The sequence below is a fragment of the Lipotes vexillifer genome, unplaced genomic scaffold, assembly GCF_000442215.2.
Source record: "Lipotes vexillifer unplaced genomic scaffold, Lipotes_vexillifer_v1.1 scaffold213, whole genome shotgun sequence".
NCBI lineage: Eukaryota > Metazoa > Chordata > Mammalia > Artiodactyla > Lipotidae > Lipotes > Lipotes vexillifer.
In genome coordinates this window covers 4,562,215-4,582,991 of record NW_006780610.1, presented here as the reverse complement: position 1 = coordinate 4,582,991, position 20,777 = coordinate 4,562,215, and the positions used below count along the sequence as shown (strand labels likewise).

General features: G+C 45.6%; 1 protein-coding gene across 2 annotated transcripts in view; it reads right to left on the bottom strand.

Moving 5' to 3' along the window:
• GRIK3 (glutamate ionotropic receptor kainate type subunit 3) overlaps positions 1–20,777 on the bottom strand; it is a 232,635-nt gene that overhangs the window by 72,809 nt on the left and 139,049 nt on the right. For both annotated transcript variants that reach the window (XM_007453808.1, XM_007453809.1), the window contains exon 2: positions 9,474–9,650. In XM_007453808.1, the coding sequence (XP_007453870.1) occupies positions 9,474–9,650 (177 nt within the window). The remainder of the gene's footprint in view (positions 1–9,473; positions 9,651–20,777) is intronic.

Here is a 20,777-nt window from a genome sequence, read left to right as displayed (position 1 = left end):
ATCACTCCTTGGCTCCAAGGGCTCTCGTTTCACTCAGTCTCGAAGCCAAAGTCCTTACAGTGATTAATGAGGCCCTACTTGTTGCAGCTCTTCCTCACCCTGTCCCCGTCAACACTACCACTTTCTGGCTTCCTCTCGCATCCTTTTCTCCCTTCCTCACATCACTCAAGCCCCACTGGCTTCCACGATGTTCCTCAAACATGCTTAGCACACTCATGCCTCAGGGCCTTTGCACGTGCTGTCCCCTTTGGCTGGAATGCTCTTCCCTCAGATATCCACATGACTCCTTCCTTCCCTTCCTCCAGGTCTCTGCATCTTTGTGTCTTATTAGAAACACATCACTACCCAACCTGTAATAGCAATCCCTGTCCAGCCATACTCCAGAAAACCCACACCTGCTTTGTTTCTTTTCCTATTAAATGACCACTGAAGTCTGGTTCTTTTGTTGACTTTCTCCTCCCACTAGAATGTGGTAAGCTCCAGAGAGGCAAGGGCTTGATCTGTGTTGTTTATTGCTGTTTCAACAGTGCTTAAATCTGGTCTGAGTAGGTGCTGAGTGAATGGATGCTGAATCCCTGCCTTCAAACAGCTCACATTCCTGGGGGAGGCCCAAGGACTCAGGCAGGTCAGACTGCGGATGCTTCTGGGAAGGGCAAGCATCAGTGGGCACAGCAGAGCATGAAATGAGCAGAAACGAGGGCAGCTGGGCCTCAAAGCGGGGCATAGGCTTACAGAGATTGTGTCTAAAAGATCCATAAAGTTGGACCTCTCAGGGGCAGTCAGGGGCTCCCCAGGAGCCACTGCCCTTTCTCTGGCAACTGTCTTTAGTTTTCCTTTGGGATCCACTGCCTTTCCCACTTCTAATCCCAGAGGGGTAGCGCGAGGGACCCAGACCCCAGCCGACTGCTCACTCACTGCCCCCAGGCCACAGACATTGGTTTGGAGGATGGTCATGTGACCATTTGGAGCCAATGGGAGGGCATGAGACCTCCCACTGAAAAGGGGGAACTTCCTGCTATAACTGGACCTGGGAGGAGGTAAGATGTGGAGGTCCTGTGCTCACAGAAAAAGCACAGTGCTTGTCTGTGAATGGAGTCAGTGTGGGGGACAGAAGAGCTAAGAGAGAGAAAGAAATGTGAGACCCATGATCAAGTGAAACCCTGGACTTTGGTTACACGGACCAATACATTCTCTTTTTGCTTAAGCAAGTTAGGATTTGGCTTTCTGTCACTTGCAGCCATCAATGGAGCATCAGTACACCCACCAGCCTGTGGCCATGGGAATGACACTATGTGCACACGTATGAACATATGATGCATGTAGGAGGAGGCAAAACATGGACACACGGTGGATTCAGACATATCCTGGCTGCCTCAAGAACCTCTGGGAATGACCTACTGGGCTCAGGCTCACCCCTAAGATTTGCAAGGCGCAGGGCCAAAGAACAAAGAGAGGCCCACATACCAAGTGGCTAAATATTTAAATGTTTTTAAGTCAAGCTAACAAACTGTTATATAAAACATGTGCTTTTCTCCTACCTTGGCAAATGTGCCTTCCTAACAACCTGTAAAGTCAGGTGAGAATGGAGACTTCTACTCAGTGATGTGGGGAGAGAAGGCACCAGCCTCTCCACTGCCCCCTCCTCTTTGACCACTGGTTCCACCCTGAACCATAAAGGGCCTTGAACTTTCCATGTGGACACCCCACTTATGTCCAAGCTCTGTCCACACTCCTTGCAAACAGCTGTCTCTTGGTCACCCCTACATAGGGCCTAGGAGTGTGACCATGGGTGTGTGGTTCTCCCTCCAGAGGACAGGCCAGGGCAGAGGCTCGTGCAGGCCTAGAGATGGGCACAGAGCCAAGTGGGCAGGAAATTCAGGGTTCTAGATACTTGGAGCAAAGACTAGAAGGGTAGGGCACAGGCTCCTGGTGGGCAAGTCCCCTTGGTCTGACTGACCCCTTGTACTTAGAGGAGACATCAACCAGGGGAGGGTTAGGGCAGCCCCTCCAAAGCACAGGCCCTGGGAAAGAGCCTCTCTTGCCTGGGCTAAGGGATCCAAAGATACAGGGTGGTTTGAATTGGTCATAATGTATGGTCTTCAGGGTACTTTTCCTCTCCACTGACATCCACCTGTCCTCCCGTACTGCCTCCTAGGAAGAGGAGATACTGCATAATGTAGTTATTTCTCCTGAAATTTGCACTTCCTCCAAGAACATCAGAGAATGCCACTTATGGTCTGGGTGACAGAGCACTCTGGGGGGTAGGCTAGTTATTGCCAGGAGTCTGATGGAAGCACCTGGAACATGGGATAGCACAGCCATGTGTGGAAGGTAGCAGGCCCAGCACAGAGGGCATCTCCTGGGTGACCAGGATTCCTCATGGCCAATGCCAAGTGCAAGAGAGGACATACAATAGGGCACATGGTGCCTTCCTGGTGCTCCTACAGTGGTGGGACTGGAGATCAAGTGTGGGAATCACTGTTTCGTCCCTGCTGTTGTCACCCTAGAGTGAATAAACCTCGGGCAGCACTCTGTGTGACTGTGTGTGACATAAACCCCAGAGATAATAAATGCTTCCAAAATTGGAACTCTAGGTTTGTTGGTAAATGGTCCAATCTGGGGACAGTTCTCCTTTTCAAGGGCCCATGCCCCAAGGAGGCCATGCCCTGACCTATACTCTCACTGCCCATTCATGCTGTTCTTCTGCTCTCTGGGTTTGCTGAATGTCTCTCTGACCACTTGTCCCCTTATGAGCAGGTGCTCCCTGAGCGTTTTGTAGCCCTAGAGACTGGACACCAATATAGAAGAGATGACGATAGTGAGGGACAGCCATCCAGGCCTGGTCACTCCCTCTTGTCCAGATCTGAAGATGTAGGCGCCCTGTGAACTCTGTAGGTGTCTCTCATGCTCTACCTCCTCTTTCTGTTTTGCACCTCCTAGCGGTCCTCTGATGTCCCTGGTTTCCAGTCTACTATCTACTGTCTCTACTCTTTTTCTTTTCCTTCTAGGACCCTCTGATGGATGACTTGGTTGAATAACTTCTGTGTCTCATTCCCTCCCACTACCCCCTCCAAGAAACTGTCTTTTGCATTTTCTGCTTTGATCCATACCCTGAAGCAGGCAGACAAATGCTGCCCTGCCACCTCCATCCTCACCCAGCCCAGCTGCTTAGGTCATGCCCGCTGCCCAGGCCCAAGATCTGGGGAACCTGTTTGACTGAGGCAGGGGAGAGTGGACCCACCACAAATGATGATGATGCAGAGGACTGTAAGAGGGATCTTGAAGGAAGTGATTTTGATTTTGCCATCGATTGTGATGATGATGATAAAGGTAACTGTAATGCTAGCTGTGACAGTCGTGATGGTGAAGACCATATTGTGAGGCTGTTGATGATATGATCACGGTGATGGCACTGATGAGGGTGGAAAGGTGATGATGTTATAACAATGGTGGGATGGTGATGAGGAGACTCATGATGATAAATATGTCAATGTCACGACAGTCATGGTGATGATGACGGTAGGAATGATGACGGTGATGTAAGTGCTGATGAGAAGGAGGTGAGGACAATGTTGATGGTGATAACAGTAATGGTGGTGATGATGTTGGTGGTGATGAGAGGTGATGATGAAGATGCTTATGCCATGACAGTGATGGTGATGTTGGCAAGGATGTGAATGGGGTTGATAACAATTTTGATGGTGCTGATAGGATTGGTCATGATGATGTTAATGTCATGACTGTAACGGGGATGAGGATAGTGGGAATGGTGGTGATGATGCTGGTATTGATGAGATGGGTGATGATGAAGATCTTGCTGTCACTGCAGTGATTCTGATGATGATCGTAGGGGTGATGACGGTGGTGTTGATGTGAAGAGTGGAGGTGATACCATGGCTGACAGTGATAACAGTAACTGTGGTGATACTGCACTGGTTTTGATAGTGGTGACGACAGTGTGATATGATCATGAAGACCACACTGGGTTTCATTCTCCCAGAGATGCAATGATTAGATCTCACTGCTGGGCGGCAGGAGGCCTCAGTCCTGCCCTTCACCTATTTCTTCTCCATGGCCTCTCTCCACATCCCTTTTCCTATCCCTTCCATGTTCCTTCCACCCTCTGAGGAGCTTCCAGCCTGGAAGAATACTGCTGCCCCAAAGGGACAAGGGTAGGGTTATAGCAGCAGCAGCCGCAGCAGCTTTATCTCCAGATGTTTCCAGGGCAGCAGCCAACTCTTGTTCTGGCAGCCCTGAGCACACACAGCGGTAATTACATTATTTGTGGCTTCAGTTTTGAATCCATTTTCTGGTCATTTTATAGTAACTCAGTGGTTCACAGTCATTGCAGGAGTCTACAGCCTGAATGCAGCTCCCCCCCACCCCCTTTGCATGGCAGTTGTAGTTATAGCAAAAATTATCCTGATCAATTTGTGTCTTAAAAGGAACTGAGCAGCCCAGAGAATAAATGGAGGCAGAGGAGCCTGGGGAGGGCTGGGTCGATTCCAGCCCCATTGCGGTCAGGCTTGGAAGAAAACAGACGTTCTCTGGGTTGTTGGCTCAGGCACTGCCTGGCAGTCACTGATCTTTTAATTTTCCACAAAACATTTAAAACTAAAGACAATAAGTGAAAGTCCCTGTTAATGGGGAAAGGCCTCCTGGGCCTCATGTGGAGGAAAGGACTAATTCAACCAGAGCTGGCAGGGGAGGTGGTGCCAGGCTCCGTGCTTCTGCATCCCCTCAACCCACATGGCCCAAGGTGGCTGGATCCAGCTGTGATGAGAACCTCTGCCTAGGGTAAGTGAATTATCATTGGGTTAATTAGAATGAGGCCCAAGTTCAGCCCTCTGGAAGAGTCCTAATGATGCTCCCGAGGAATATGTTTTTAAAAACCAAAGATCAAAAGAAAAAATAAAGATCACAGAACATGGGGTTCCCCAAGGGATGGAGGGTCCCCAGTGGGCAGCATAATCCAACAGCAGAAATGCCTCCGGGGTTAGACAGGGGTGCTTCTAACCACAGCAGGGGTCTGTCTTAGGTATATTATCAAAAGGACATTAAGGGAGAGTGACAGTAGAGAGGAGCCACTTACATTTTTTTATTGAGATATAATACAATTCAGTAAAGTACATTAATTTTAAGCACAGAATTTTATGAATTTTTACATATAACTGAACTCATGTAACTACTACTTAGATCAAAACATAGAACATTTCCAACACCTAAGAAGGTTCTGTCCTCCCCTTTCCAGTTCATATCCCTCTTACAGAGGTGATCACTGTTCATTCACTCAAAAATATGTCTGTGAGCCTCATCTGTGGTGGTGTGTGTAGCAAGAGCTGGTTCTGTTTTTATTGCTGATTCATTTCCATTGTATAACTGCACCCCCCACCTATCCATTCTTCTGTTGATGGACCTTTCATTTATGTCCAGCTTTTGGCTATTATCAAGAAAGTGGCTAGGAACAAAATTCCAGACACACATTTCACTTTAGTAGATACTTCCAAACAGTTCTCCTGAGAAGTTGAACCAATTTTCACTCCCACCAGCCTTGTGTAGAAAAAATAAACCTCACCTCCTACCTCCCACCCGACCCAGAAAATCAATTTGAGATAGATCATAGAGTTAACTATGAAAGATAAAACAATAGAGCTTCCAGAAGAGAACATAGGAAAATATCTTCATGACCTTAGGATAGACAAAAACAGAACACAAAAGGCATTAGTCATAATGGAAAATATTGATAAATTGGTCTCCTTTAAATGAAAAAGTTTGCTCCTCAAAAGATACTACCGAGAGAATGAAAAGGCAAGCTCATCCGTAACAGATATATGCAATATGTATATCCAGCAAAGGACACATATCCAGAATACATAAAAGACTCATACAAATCAATATGAAAATGACAAGCAACTCAATTTTCAAAAGTGCTTGAAAGCCTCCAAAAGGCCCTCCAAGAAAGGGAAGCTCCAAATGATCTATTAGCATCTGAGAAGATGCTCAATATCTCTGGTCATCAGAGAAATACAAAATAAAACCACAGTGAGGCATCCGCCACGTAAACCACCGAAAATAAAACGGACTTTACCATGAGTTAGCAATGATGTGGAGCAGCTACTACTGTCTTGCATTACTCGGGGGAGTGCCAACTGGTACAGCAACTTTGGAAAACTGTTAGGCTGAACATATGCACATTGGATGACCTCACATTTCCACTCCTGGGTATGTATCAAACGAAAAACGTGCACGTTTGTGCGCCAAAAGACATCGGTGAGAATGTTCATAGCAGAACTACTCGGTGGCCTTAAATGGAAACAACTCAAATGCTCAACAGTAAATTTGATTTTTAAAAACTGTGGTCTATTCATATAATGGAACACTACACGACAACGAAGAACAAGAGACTACTGTTACATCCAACAATATAGATGAATCTCACAGATCTACTGTAGGGTGAAAGAAGCAAGACTCAAAAAGTACACATTGGTATTCTATTCATGTAAAGTTCCAAAACAGGCAAAACTGGTATATGGCACCAGCAGTCAGAACTGGTATATGGCACCAGCAGTGATTCTATAGTACGGTAGTGAGGAGGCAAAGGGATGTGCAATCTAGAGGAAAAGATGGACGATAGTCACATAATTATACCCACACTCCCACACCCACACCCACACCACCAGGGGTCAGGGATGTGAAAAAAAGGTCCAGGGTGTTATAAGATGGAAGCAGGGAGACCTGACCTTGTCCAGAAACTTGCGGAGGGCTCCCCTGAGGACCAGTAGGCTGAGAGGAGGAGTTCTTTAGACAAAGGGGTGGGATGGGGAAAGGGAATTATAAGCAGAGAGAACAGCATGTGCAAAAGCCCTGAGGTGGGAGGAAGCATGGCACCTGAGGATGGCAGGGATGGCTAGAACCCAGAGACTGAGGGAGCCAGTGGCACAGATGTGGCTGGAGGGTCACGTCAGTGCTGGACTAGGTAGGCCCTCCAACAAACAAGGCACGTGACCTGCTGTAGGATGGGGAGGGGCTGTCGCTTTGGTCACTTGGACCCATCTGGCTGGACTTCCAGAGTTGAGTGTTTCTGTCTCGGGTCTACTCAGCCACCGCCAGGCAACTCCACATAGTGTGGAATTGTGAGCCCCTGCTGGAGGAAGTGCCTCAGCAGGCTCTGAAGCCCTGTCCTGGGCTCACTGCCGGGGAAGGTCCCTGTGCTGAGTGGCATGTGCACCACTCAAGAGTCATCTATTCCTTTAGTGAATTTTAGACAAAAGGGACAGAAGACACAACCCAGCCCTTAGGCGGGTGGTGTCCATGCGGGCCTCTCTGTTCCGTCTCCGGGCATTTGTTCTGTGTCTTGACATTTTCACTGAGCAGTTTTGATTGAGGTCAGTCATTTTCTAGCTGGACAAGGCTGGGCAGAGGGTGCCAGCATGGACTCACAGCAGGGAGATGGAGACCTGACCACACGGTGTTGGCCGCAGTGCATGCTGGCAGAGAGCTAGGAGGATGTGGACAGGGAGGAGTGCACGTCAGCACGGGGAGAGGAGGCATGGAGTGATGGGCGAAGGACCACTCTACAAGGCTAACAGGGTGGGGTGCCTCTAGTTTGTGTGTAGGTTGGCCCTGAGGCAGTGGCCTCTAAAATGTCAGTGAAAGCTGTGTTCAATGCCTGGAAACCCTCGACCTTCAGCACACAAGGCAAGGAGAAGCAGGGCGGGCGAGGCAGGGACCAGCAGTGGGAGAGCGCCTGAAGGTGTGAGGCCCCTGACCTGATGGCTCAGGGAGTGGAAAGCAAGGCAGCCAAGGTAATAAGAACAAGTCCAATGGTACTTCGTATGTGCCAGGCACTGTCCTAAGCACGTCACAGAGGTGTGCCTATTTTGTAGACGAAAAGAAGCTTAGGCACCGGGTGTTTTGTGCAAGGTCACACAACTAATGTCAAAATGGACAGAGTGCAGTTCCAGGATGTCTGGCTCCAAGCCCGTGCTACTCTGCCTTTCTATACTGAGGCGTTTACCTGCAATGGGGTTTTGGAAAACAGAGATGGCAGCAGGCAGCACCTTGGCAGGTGTGTACCTGAGAGCCCAGGACACCTTGATTAGCTACTGGGAACCCCTTAGAAAGACCAAGGGGATCTTGTGGATGAGCCAGTCTCCCCAAGATGCATGGATAATGCTGTCAGCTCAGCTGACAAGGATTCTGGGCAATGATGCTCAGCCCCCCATGCCCCATTCTCACACTACTCATTCATTGATTCATTCAATGGTCATTTCATTGAACGCTTAATATAGACCAGTCTTTTAGGTGCCAGGGCTATATCAGTTAAGAAGGAGCCTTCCTCTCAGCTGTGTTGGAGAGGAGGAGAAAGACATTAAATACACACAATTCTTTAATTACAAATTGTGATAAGGGCCTTGAAGAAGAGAAGCAAGGGGCTATGATAGCATACGATAGGAAGGATGACCCTGGGAATGAGATTCCTTAGGTCTGAGGGTTCTTTTAATAGAGTTCTATGGAACTCTAGGGTTCTATGGAAGTTATTTCCAGAGTTATCCAAGACTTTAAGTTAAATTCTAATTACACATATATATGAATGATATTTTTAAAGACAGCAAAAAAAGAGCATACTGGTATACTCAAACGTGCTATATGCCACATTGGAAAGTGCTAGCTCATTCAGGTATTGACGAGTTACCTTGTTTTTTTAGTGAGGATCTTAGAATAAAGTTCTTCAGTCCTTTCTGTGCAGTCATTGGAGTTTACTGTAAATGTGTCACTAATGCGAAAGAACACAGCCCAATATTTTATTTTTGATTTCTTAAAATTCAGGTATGGGGAAAACTATGATTGGATTTACTACAATTATTTTTGTGAATTATGGTTTTCTTGTTATTATGCAGCCAAAAAAAAAAAATATGGAAACGTACTGAATGCTGAGGCCAATGTCAGACTTCAAGTGTCATCCACAGCTGGGGTCAAATTGTTGAACCCATAGCAGCAGCTGTTTTTGTTTTTAGTAAAAAGTCTTTTTATGGCAAGTAAGTGTTGCATATTTGAACTCCTACATAATCTGTTTTATATATATTTTAAATACTGATATACTGGGCAGGATTTCAATGAAAGAAAAACTAAGTTTGAAAGTGCTGGCTTTGGTTCAGAGGGTTTGGAGACCTGGGCTGGCCTCCTTACCCATCTCAGGAGCTCACCTCTCATACCCCACCCCTTCCCAAGGCCCCCTCATTCCCTCATGGCCTTTGCCTGTGGCCTGGAAACTCCTGATGGACAAACTGCCGCCCCTGAGAGATGACACGGCCTAAGGGAACCACGCCAGAGGCTGGTCCTGAAACCAGGCAGAAAAGGCTCTAGGCCCCAAACCCAACCAGAGTTTTGGCACATTTTAAGGACCTTGGACAGCAAACACAGCCTTATCCCTCCCAAGGCCAGAAAGAGAGCAGTGGGGGCGGCCCACTCACCCTTCTTGGTGGCCTCGAAGCTGTCGTGGAAGTGAATCCTCTGGATGTCGTAGGTCAAGGTTGTGTTGGGCAGCAGTGTCCTGTTTCTGTTGATGATGTTGGCAGAAAATCGAAAGGCATGCTCCTCGGCGTTCATGATCTGGGCGTTGGGGCCATCTGCATACTCAAAGATTCCTCCTGCGAGAGATGGGTAAAATTGTGTGTGCTGGGGAAGGAGGAGGGCTGCCAAGAAAGACGCTTGGTTCAGGAGGTTTTATGGGCAAGATTCTTCCCCCAGATGTTCAATAATATGCCAGATTACTCCCATACGTAGAAATTGTGTTGGAGCATAAGAAATATGAAAATCCTCCGAGTTCATTTCACTCAGCTAGCAAATTCCTAATAACAGAGACTGACAAACAGGTCCCAAATAAAATGACCAACTTATGAATATTGCTATGAAAATTCTCAATACAGTGCTGGCAAGTAGAATCTACCAGAATATTATTACAAGGATAACATGCCATGACCACAGAGTTGTATTCCAGGAGTATAAGCGTGGTTCAATATAAAGACATCTATGAATATCATTCCATCACATCAACAGTTCAAAGGGAAAAAGATATGATCAACTCACAAAATACAGGCAGGCATTTGATAAAATTTGGTGGGAATGTAAATTGATACAGCCACTATGGAGAACAGTATGGAGGTTCCTTAAAAAACTACAAATAGAACTACCATGTGACCCAGCAATCCCACTACTGGGCATATACCCTCAGAAAACCATAATTCAAAAAGAGTCATGTACCACAATGTTCATTGCAGCACTATTTACAATAGCCAGGACATGGAAGCAAACTAAGTGTCCATCGACAGATGAATGAATCAAGAAGATGTGGCACATATATACAATGGAGTATCACTCAGCCATAAAAAGAAACGAAATTGAGTTATTTGTAGTGAGGTGGATGGACCTAGAGTGTGTCATACAGAGTGAAGTAAGTCAGAAAGAGAAAAACAAATACCGTATGCTAACGCATACATATGGAATCTAAAAAAAAAAATGGTTATGAAGGACCCAGGGGCAGGACAGGAATAAAGACGCAGACGTAGGGAATGGACTTGAGGGCATGGGGAGGGGAAAGGGTAAGCTGGGATGAAGTGAGGGAGTGGCATGGACATATATACACTACCAAACATAAAATAGATAGCTAGTGGGAAGCAGCCGCATAGCACAGGGAGATCAGCTTGGTGCTTTGTGACCACCTAGAGGGGTGGGGTAGGGAGGGTGGGAGGGAGACGCAAGAGGGAGGAGATATGGGGATATATGTGTACGTATAGCTGATTCACTTTGTTATACAGCAGAAACTAACACAACATTGTAAAGCAATTATACTCCAATAAAGATGTAAAAAAAAAAAAGAAAGCTTAATAATCTAGCTCTAGAAGAGACACTTCCCTGAAGCATCTTCAGCTCAAATTGGCCTTTAATATCACTAATGGTGAAACACTAGAGGCATTCTCATTAAAGGAAAAAAAAGAGGAGGTGTGTAGAGTCACACCACACCATTAACCAATGAAATAAGAAGGAAAAAGAATTTAGAGGCACATCACTTGGAAAGAAAAAAATTCTTATTTGCCAGTGATATAAATGCCTTCCTAAAAGCTCTTATAATAATCCCTAAACATGAAAACTAGTAAGAACTAGTAGGAGACTCAAGTTCAATGACCAGTTAGCACAAATTAAGTGTTTCTTTAAATCAGCAACAGCAAGTAAAAACTTAATGGCAAAAGGATTTCCTTTACAATAGCAACAAAATAGTAAATAACTAATCGTGAACCAACTCCAATATTAAAAATGACAAAAACACCTTAAGTGACAGACATAAAAATAGATTTAAATGAGGAGGCATGTCATGTTCCTGGGTAGGTAGGGTCAAGGGTAGAGGTGTCAGTTTTTCTCCAAATTACTTTTTCAGCTTAATGTAATTCCAGTCAGAATTATAGAAGAATATATGTGTGTGTGTGTGTCTGTGTGTGTGTGTGTGTGTGTGTGTGTGTGTGTGTGTATTTTTTTTTTAACTTGACAAAATGACTCTAAAATACATCTGGAAGATTAAACAGGAGACAGCCTAAAAAGAGATGAGAGATGACTTGCACTGCCAGATTTAAAATATATCATAAAGCCAAAATAATTAAAACCATGTCCTAATGGTATATGAGAACACAGGCCAATGGAACGAGATAAAAGCCCCCAGAAAAAGATTCAAGTAGAGATAAGTATTTAAGACATGATAAAGATGGCTGTTTCCAATCAGAAGGTGGAAGATGAATTATTCATTAATTGTGCTGAGACAATTATTCAATTATTTGGGAGAAATTTAAGTTAGATTCCAATCTTAAGCTATATATCAAAAGAAAAAAAAAAGTTCCAGAGGGAGCAAAGATTAAATAGCAAGAAAGTAAGGGAAGGAAGTGGGGGGGGCAAATAACTCTACAAAACTACATAAAAAGATAATATAGGTGAATATTTTACAATATTGAGGTGGAGGAGGCCTTCCTAGGCATTCCAATAGTCAGAAACCATAGGAGAAAGATTTATAACTCCACAGAAATAATATAAAATGTGTAGATTTCAAAATTTCCATAAACAGAATTAAATAGCAAACAACAAACCTGGAAATAATATAGGTAACATATATGGCAGTATAAAGGTTGATGTTCTTATTTTATAAAAAGCACTTACAACCCTTAAAAAAGACAAATGCTCCAATACAAAAATGTACAAAGGGCAAGGATGGGCATTTCACAAAAGAAAAAAAAATAATACAAAGGAGCTATTAACACATATGAAGAAATGTGCATCCACGTTAATAGTCAAATAAACTCAATTTAAACCAACAGTGAAATACCGTTTTTGCCTGTCCCAGCTTTGCAGAGGGTGTTTGGAAACAAACATTTGCTTAACTGTTGGTAGAAGTGGGAACCGGTACACCCTCCTTCCTTGATGGCCATTAGAAATGTATCAAAAGCCTTAAAAATGCTCACATATTGAACTCATATCTCTGGTTTCTAGGAATTGATTCCAATGATGGGCACGCAGATCATGTGTGAGGAGGCAGATCTAGAGATGCTCAACACCAGAGAAACAGTCAATAAATGCCAATTTGCAATTTGTTATATATTCCCATATAATAGCAAACATGTAATGATTGGGAAGTATCCAGGATATATATATATTTTATTTATTTATTTATTTATTTATTTATTTATTTATTTATTTATTGCCGTACGCGGGCCTCTCACTGTTGTGGCCTCTCCCTTTGCGGAGCACAGGCTCCGGACGCGCAGGCTCAGCGGCCATGGCTCACGGGCCCAGCCGCTCCGCGGCATGTGGGATCCTCCCAGACCGAGGCACGAACCCGTGTCCCCTGCATCGGCAGGCGGACTCTCAACCACTGCGCCACCAGGGAAGCCCCGTGATATATTTTTAAGTGAAAAACAAAACTTGTAAAGCAGGAGATGCAGTGTGACGCCACGTTAGAAGAGGAAGAATAGAAGGAAGATGAGGAGGGATTCATATCATTGACAAGAGGAGGCATTTCAAAACAACACAAGTGTACAGTCCTATGTAATAGATTTCTTATTTTGTTCTTTCTGCTTATTTTCCCAAAATAGACCTCTATTCTTAAAAAAAGATCAACTGAATTGTGGTATTATTTACATGAAGAAATTTCACACAATTCACCGTTTTAAGTGTACAATGATTTTTAGCAAGTTTACTAAATTGTGTGACCATCACCACAATCCAGCTACTGAACATTTCCATCACCCCAATAAGATCGCTGGTGCCCACTTACAGTCAATCATTGTTTTCACCACCTATCCTCTGGCCTCAGGCAACCACTAATTTACTTTCTGTTTCTAGAGATTTGTCTTTTCCAGGCATTTCATTTAAATGGAATCATGCAGTGTGTGGTCTTCTGCATCTGGCTTCTTTCACTGAGCATAATGCTTCTGGGGCTCATCTATGTTGTAGCACGTATCAGTACATCATTTCTTTTTATTGTTAAATAGTATTACTTTCTATGGATGTACCACATTTTATGTACCCGTTCACCACCAGTTGATGGGCATCCGGGTTGTTCAGTAAATTTTTTTAAAAAAACAGTGAATATTTTAAAAAGTAAACAAATAAATCTGCTGCTTTCTCACCCCCGTGGGTATTCCAGCAGGCTTACAGTTTGTAACACATAGTGTGCATGCATGTGAGTCTGTGTGGGGATGCAGAAGCATGCTGAGCACATCTGTAAAACGACGAGAAGACTGCATCCCCAAATGTTAAGAGGGGGTCTCTCTGAGTGGGAGGATTACAGGTGATTTGAATTTCCTTCTTTGTGTTTTTTCTGTATTTTCAAAAAGTTCTGCAGGGAACATGCGTTATATTTCTAATCAGAAAAGCCATCATGTGATTGTGTGTATGTGTTTAAAGGAAAATAAGTGATCAAAATACCATAAGATCCAGTAATTCCATTTCTATGGATACAAATTTAGAAAAAGTTAGAGTAACATAAACATTTATGTATAAGGATATTCTTGAAATAGTATCTTGAAATAATATTGAAAAAAATAGAAACAACTTGATGTTCAAAAGCAGATTACGCAATATATTAAAACCCATCCATATGGCAGAACAACTTGCAGGCATTAACAGTCAGGGTATTGGATGGCAGGATATGGTGTCCGGGATTTGCTTCAAAATAATATGGGAGGGGTGGATGTGAAGGGAATGCAGATAGGGCAGGAAAGGCCATGGGTCGCTGATTGCTGGGGCCAGGTGGTGGGTACACAGGGATTCATTATACCATTCTCCCTAAGTATATATGACAGACGTCCTCCATAATAAAATAGTCTTTAAAATCATAGTATATAAGGCAAAAATAACAAATCGTGGTCATGCAGTCAGAGAAAAGACACATTATTTGCAGATGCTTATTACCATTCTCTTAAAAACTCAAGAGAATCATATCAAAACCTAGTAGAAAGTAAACAGAAAGCTCATCAGGGGACCAGCATATAAAACATATATAGAAAAATGTATAGCCTTCCTATAAATCAGCAATAAACAGTGAGGAATTACAAGGGAAAAAAGAGACCCTATTCACAAAAGCAACAACAAAAGAATAAGATACTTTACAATAAATGTGCTATTCCTTTATCAAGAAAACTACAAAGCTTTACTGGGGGACATAAAAGAAGACTTGAATAAATGGAGAGACGTAACTTTCTCCTGCAAGGGAAGGCTCCATATTGTAAAGATGTCAGCTCTCCTCAAATTAATTTACAAATTTAATGCAATTCCAATTAAAATCAAAAAGGACATACCAGAAGGGTGTACACCAAAATGTTCTTTCTATAAAGTAAAAAGATAATGGATTGCTTTTTCTTAGTGCTTTTCCCCCCAAATGTTCTGCACGGAGCTTTGGTAATAAGGAAAAAAGCTTTTAAAAAACGCTCTTAAAACATACTTAATGATACAGGAAATGCTCATCCTGCCCGCCCCCAAAGGCAACAAAATAATATTACAGTATGAAACCTATTTATCAAATAAAAAGCACATAACTATATTTATAGAAAAAAGCCTGGAAGGATTTATACCATGGTACCAGTGAGTTTCTCTGGGAAGAAGAGGTTTATGGGTACTTTGAATCTTGCGCTTTGTAGTTTCTTGATTTTTCCATATTATTTACAATGAATAAGTATTATTTTTAATATTTTAAAATGTAAACATCAAAAAAAATTCTTCCAGGAAAGGCTGGGGAGAAATCTAGTCATTAGAGAGCCCCATCCCAAATGAGGATCAAAGGTCATGGGACAATGGGCCATTTCCTAGGGCTTCACACATCCTTGTTTGCCTCTCAGACCTTGGCAGGTGGGGAGAAGAGAGAGGGGGGTCTCAAGCCACTGAGACCCAAGCCCAGAGAATACACAATTCAGTCCCATGAATACCCACTAGTCTCTGCCCACTTGTCACTGGGTGCTGGGATAAGAGAAGTCAGTCCTGGGCCTCTGCTCTCAAGGAGGACTCAGCTGACAATAAACAGATGACCATAGATGACCATAACCAGCATGTACGGTAATCAGCTGTTCCCAACTCAGGTTCCAGAGACAGTCAGGCCTCAGTCCAAACCCTGGCTCTACCCACTGGAGGAAGTTACTCTCTCTGAGACTCAGTTTCTCCATCTGCAAAATGGGGTACACACTTCCAAGGGTTGATTGTTGCGAGGAAGAAAACCATGTAGCTAAATGTATGGGACATGGTGAGGACTTAGTAAAGGGCAGTTATTAAAGTAGGAGTGAAACAATGCTATTTAGAAAAACAAAATGAATTCTGAGCTTCTACATTCTAGGGCAGGGGCTGACAAACATTTTCTGTAAAGGAGCAGATAGTAAATAGTTTTGGCTTTGTGGGCCAGAAGGTCTAGTGGACTCTTCCATTGTAGCATGAAAGCAGTATATGTAAACAATGGGTGTGGCTATGTTTCAATAAAGTTTTATTTACAAAAACAGGTGGTGAGCTGGATTTGGCCAGTGGGCTGTAGTCTATTCCCTCTTCCAGGGAAAGGGCAGCCTTTATCTCAGAGGGAAAAGCGCTTTAGGGCCTGGATGGAGAAATAAGATGATGATAGTACGGAATTGCTGTGCAAAAGAAACAAAGATGGGATGTTGAGTTTTTGTGTGGGGAGGATTGGAGAGAAGGGCCCAAGAGAAACGGAATAGACAGGAAGTGGGCCCAAAAAGAGAGAAAGAAGAGGACAATATAGCCCAGGACCAAAGGCGGGTGAGGCCACGGCAGGAAGGGCCATATTAACACAGTGATGTCTGGTTCTTAGTGCCCAGTTAGCCTGATCTGTTTGTGCTGTCATCTCCCTCCTTACAGGAGCCCCATCATTTGGTAAAGTTGGTCACAGAAAACTTACCCCAGCTTGTGCTCTTTGGGGACAGTGAAGGAAGGTGGGCAGAGTCCAGCATAGGGCGAATCAGGGTAGAAAGAGGACAAGAGGTGCAGGAGGTGGGATGAGAGGGGATGGAAAATTCAGCAGAGAAGGAAGTTGGAACAAGAGGTGATTAGGAGAAACCAGAAGCCCTGGGGCATCTCAGAGACGTTGCTGGGGAGAGGCTGTTCCCCCATCTCTATCCCCCAAACACAGGCAAGGATGGGTCATCTTACTTGAACATTAAGGGCAAGATGATCCCCCAAATTTGAATGTATTGGGACACCCAGGCAGCAAATATTAAGATACAGTGCAGAGGTTCAGAGAGTGGGTTCTGGATGTAGCAGACATGGGTTTGAGTCTTGATTCCATTCACAGGCTGCCCTTCTCTCTAGAGAACTATTCTCACTTCTTCCCATTGGGGCAGTGTGTAGCCAATGACTGAATGATACTGGGACTCAAAAGGGTGGTGCCCTTGCCTCAGGGTGGGTATAACTCTGTGGTGCAGGTATGCTCCACAGCCCCTCCCAACAGCCCCACCTTGCATCGGACGAAGACCAGATCTTACCCAAGGCTGCATCTTGGTCCATCCCTGTCCCCTTCCCTATCCTGCTTTGCTCACTCCCCGACAGGGTTTTCCTAAAGAGCGCTCTTCCCTGTTAGCGACCCCAGGTATCTGAATCCTTGACTCAGGCTCTGCATCTGGGAGACCTGACCTAAGATAGAGGTGACGTTGCTTCAGGGAGAGTATCAACCACACTTACCTTTCAGTTCTTTTGGAGGAAGGGAAGGGCGGCACCTAACCTCATCCATTGAAAAACCTTTGAGGGTTCTTCCACCCTCTCCCTTGTGGGTCCTCTTACCCCCTTTCTCTTTTTGCAGGGGGCTCTATAGATCAGGGAGCTTTGGAAGCTCAGTGTCTGATGGGCTGGGGTTCTAATTCAGGCTCCGCCCCATGGAAGAAAGGCTGCTTTGGGTCTTGGCTTCTGGAAAGCACACCCCGCACCGTTTCAAAGCAGCTCCCCCATTCAACTGGCTCCTCTCTATTCTCTTCCTTCCCATACATTCCTCATGATCATTATTTAAAGAGGCTAATAAGTAGGTTGGCACTGTTGATTAATGCATAATCTTAATCATGATTGCATAGCGTAATTGGCATTAATTTGAAGAGCTAGTTCATTATGAAAATAATTGTCACTGCTTTTCTGCTTTAATAAAATGGAGCAGAGACACCAGGGCTGCTGAGGAAATAGGATTGTGTGTGTGGTGTGTGTGTGCGCGCGCGTGCTGTGTGATGGGTCCCAGAAGATGTTAGCAGGGGTGGAGCACAGGTGCAGTTGGATCATTTTCTTCCAACAAAATCTTGAGTGTAAGCCCAATGGGTAAAACAAATAACAACAACAATAATAACAATAACAAAGCTGATTATGTGCTGGGGATGACGCTGAGTGCTTTCCACCTGCTTCATTTATTACAAGAACGTCTACAACCCCATTAGACAGAAATGATTATTGCCCCATTTTACACAAGAAAAAACGGAGGCCCAGGGAGGTGAAAGAGGTTGTGAAAACTACTATGTGGTAAATTCTCTTCTGCAACCAAAGCCAGCTTGTTAGTGTCAACTGTTAACTTTTCAGGAGTTGTGAAAGTGAGTTACTAAACCATTGGCAGCTTGAAAGCAGCCACAACGGGAATGTTTACACCACAGAAATAAGCAGGTGCTACAAATGAGAGCTTTTTTTTTTTTTTTTTTCCCCCCTGGAGAGTGTGATTACCAGCACACCACTGCCCAAGCCCATTTCCATCATCTGGACTCTTAAAGACTGGATGCCACAGTTCCCGAGAAGGCTCTGTAACCCCCAGGGCTCCACCAGGCGCAGCATGAAAACCACTGCTCAGAACTAAGTTCATCTACAGACAGCGAAACGCAAGGCCGGGGGTGGAGGAGGAACGCTCGAACTAGCTGTGCCAACCGGAACCGACTTCCTTCTTGCTCCTTTTACAGTGACATGTTGTCATATGTTTCGAGAAACATTCTGACTGCCCTAAGCATAAACACCCTTATGTTATTTTATTTATTTTTTTTTGCTGTACGCAGGCCTCTCACTGCTGTGGCCTCTCCCGTCGTGGAGCGCAGGCTCCGGACGCGCAGGCTCAGCGGCCATGGCTCACGGGCCCAGCCGCTCCGCGGCATGTGGGATCTTCCCGGACCGGGGCACGAACCCGCGTCCCCTGCATCGGCAGGCGGACTCTCAACCACTGCGCCACCAGGGAAGCCAAACACCCTTATTTTTAAGATTGCTTTTTCTGTCTCTGGAAATGTGCCCAAACGGTGGCATTGCCCTGCCTCCCAGATGACCTATGGTGGCCTGTGACCTCAAATACGCGGTGCTGTCCTGCCATGTCTCATCATGAAGAGCAAGGAGGCACCGCCCACAGCCCCTGCTGTCCCAGCACACACTCCCTCTGGGCAAGTGGCCCTAGAGACCCTCCAGCGCACAGGTCCCAGGGCAGATGCAAGCAGAAGACTGAGTCCCCTGATTAAGCCCATGACTTCATGACTGTCTAGGGCTGGTCTGGCGTCCTGAGATGTTCCTTTCCCTTGAACCACTTTGTGCTCTTGAATTTGGCTCTTGCAAAAGCAGCCCAGCCAGCCCAGCCCCGACTGCAGTGAGCCTGGCAGATGACTCCGGCCAAGCCTGCAACGTGCCGCCACCTGTCTGTCTGGCAGCCAAGTCCCAGGAGACATTCAGGTTCCCAGCACCAGGCCCAGGCACCGTCAGTCCTCTGGGGCCTAAGTCTGTTCTTTCTTTTCCAGTCTGCTTTGTTCTTTTTCTGAAGTTTCCAAGGTGTCGTAGAGATCGAGACGCTAATCGGTGAGATTGTTGCTACAGCCTCTTCCCGGCCGCCTCCCTGTCTGTTCCCATCAGCGTTCTCTCTTCTCTCTGCCAGGGCCCCTGCGGCTCTCTATAGCCCGTGGGTCGGAAGAACCAGGCTCTGCTTTCTACTGCACCTTAGCCAGCTCTTCAGGGCCCCGGCAGTGCCTGGGGAATTGCTTCTGGGCCTCTCTGTGCCCTGGTCTCAGCAGAAGGAGATGAGGGGACACACTGGCTGACTTCCCCCACTGGGCATAATAGGTGGTTTATAGAAGGTAAGCAGTGTCCAGCGGAAAAGTGCCAAGGATAGGCTCTCTGAGGTCCTGAGCAAGGGAGAGGAGACAATGAGTCTGTGTGTCTCCCCTCCTCTGGGTTTGTTGATTCGTTTGTGCATTCATTCATTCATTCATTCCCCAAGCAGTTTATAGGCTACAACCATGAACAAGGAACCATGCTGAACACTAGATGAGTCAGAAAGAGATCAGGCATACTCCCAGGCCTTCGGGAGCTCACAGCTCGGAAGAGGAAATGAGAGAAGGGGCACACATAAAATCGCTATGGGTAAAAACTCTCCATGTGATCAGAATGTCTGGAAAGCTGGAGAAAAGGGAGTCATGGATGTCTCCGTGGATAAGGCAGCATCTGCCCTGCTCAGCGCTGAGCTGTGGAAGGAACATGGCACCGGCGAGGGAGAGAATGGCTGTAGGTAGGTTCTTGAGGATGAGGACTTGGGCTAGGGCAGGGCCAGTGGGGAGGGAGTGAAGCAGGGGCCAGGCAGGAGGGGAGCTGCTGGGTTTGCTTCTCTAGGACTGATCTGTGATGAGATGAAGGAGGGAGGTGGGGGCCTGCGAGAGGGAGCATCAAAGAAGACCCTGGAGTCTGGACCAGGATGGGACCAGTGCAGTCAAGCCTGTGGACCCCACAGTCAGGCTGCCTGAATTGGAACTGACCCCGCCATTTCCCAGCTGTGCAAACTTGGGCAAATCCCTTCCCTGCCCTGTGCCTCTGTTTGGTCATCTGCAAACAGGGATATTAGTAGCCCTTACAACATAGCTCTATTTTGAGGCTTAAATGGCATAAATCATCTAAGGCACATTGTAAGCCCTCATAAGGGCAAGAAGTTACAATTTTGTAGTGACAGGGAAGCTGGGGGGCTTTACATTAAATGGGGGTATCCAGAGAAATAACAGATCTGAGGAGAGGATTGCAATCCCGGAGGGCCCCAGGGGAGGGCTCCTGATGGAGTCTCAGAACCTGGTGGCAGTTGTTTTAATTGATCCGATGATTTGCGGAGCTTTGTCTGTACAACTCAGGGACGTGCAAGTCAAATATTGCAGAATCCGGGCTTCCCTGGTGGCGCAGTGGTTGAGAGTCCGCCTGCCAATGCAGGGGGCACGGGTTCATGCCCTGGTCCGGGAAGATCCCACGTGCCACGGAGCGGCTGAGCCCGC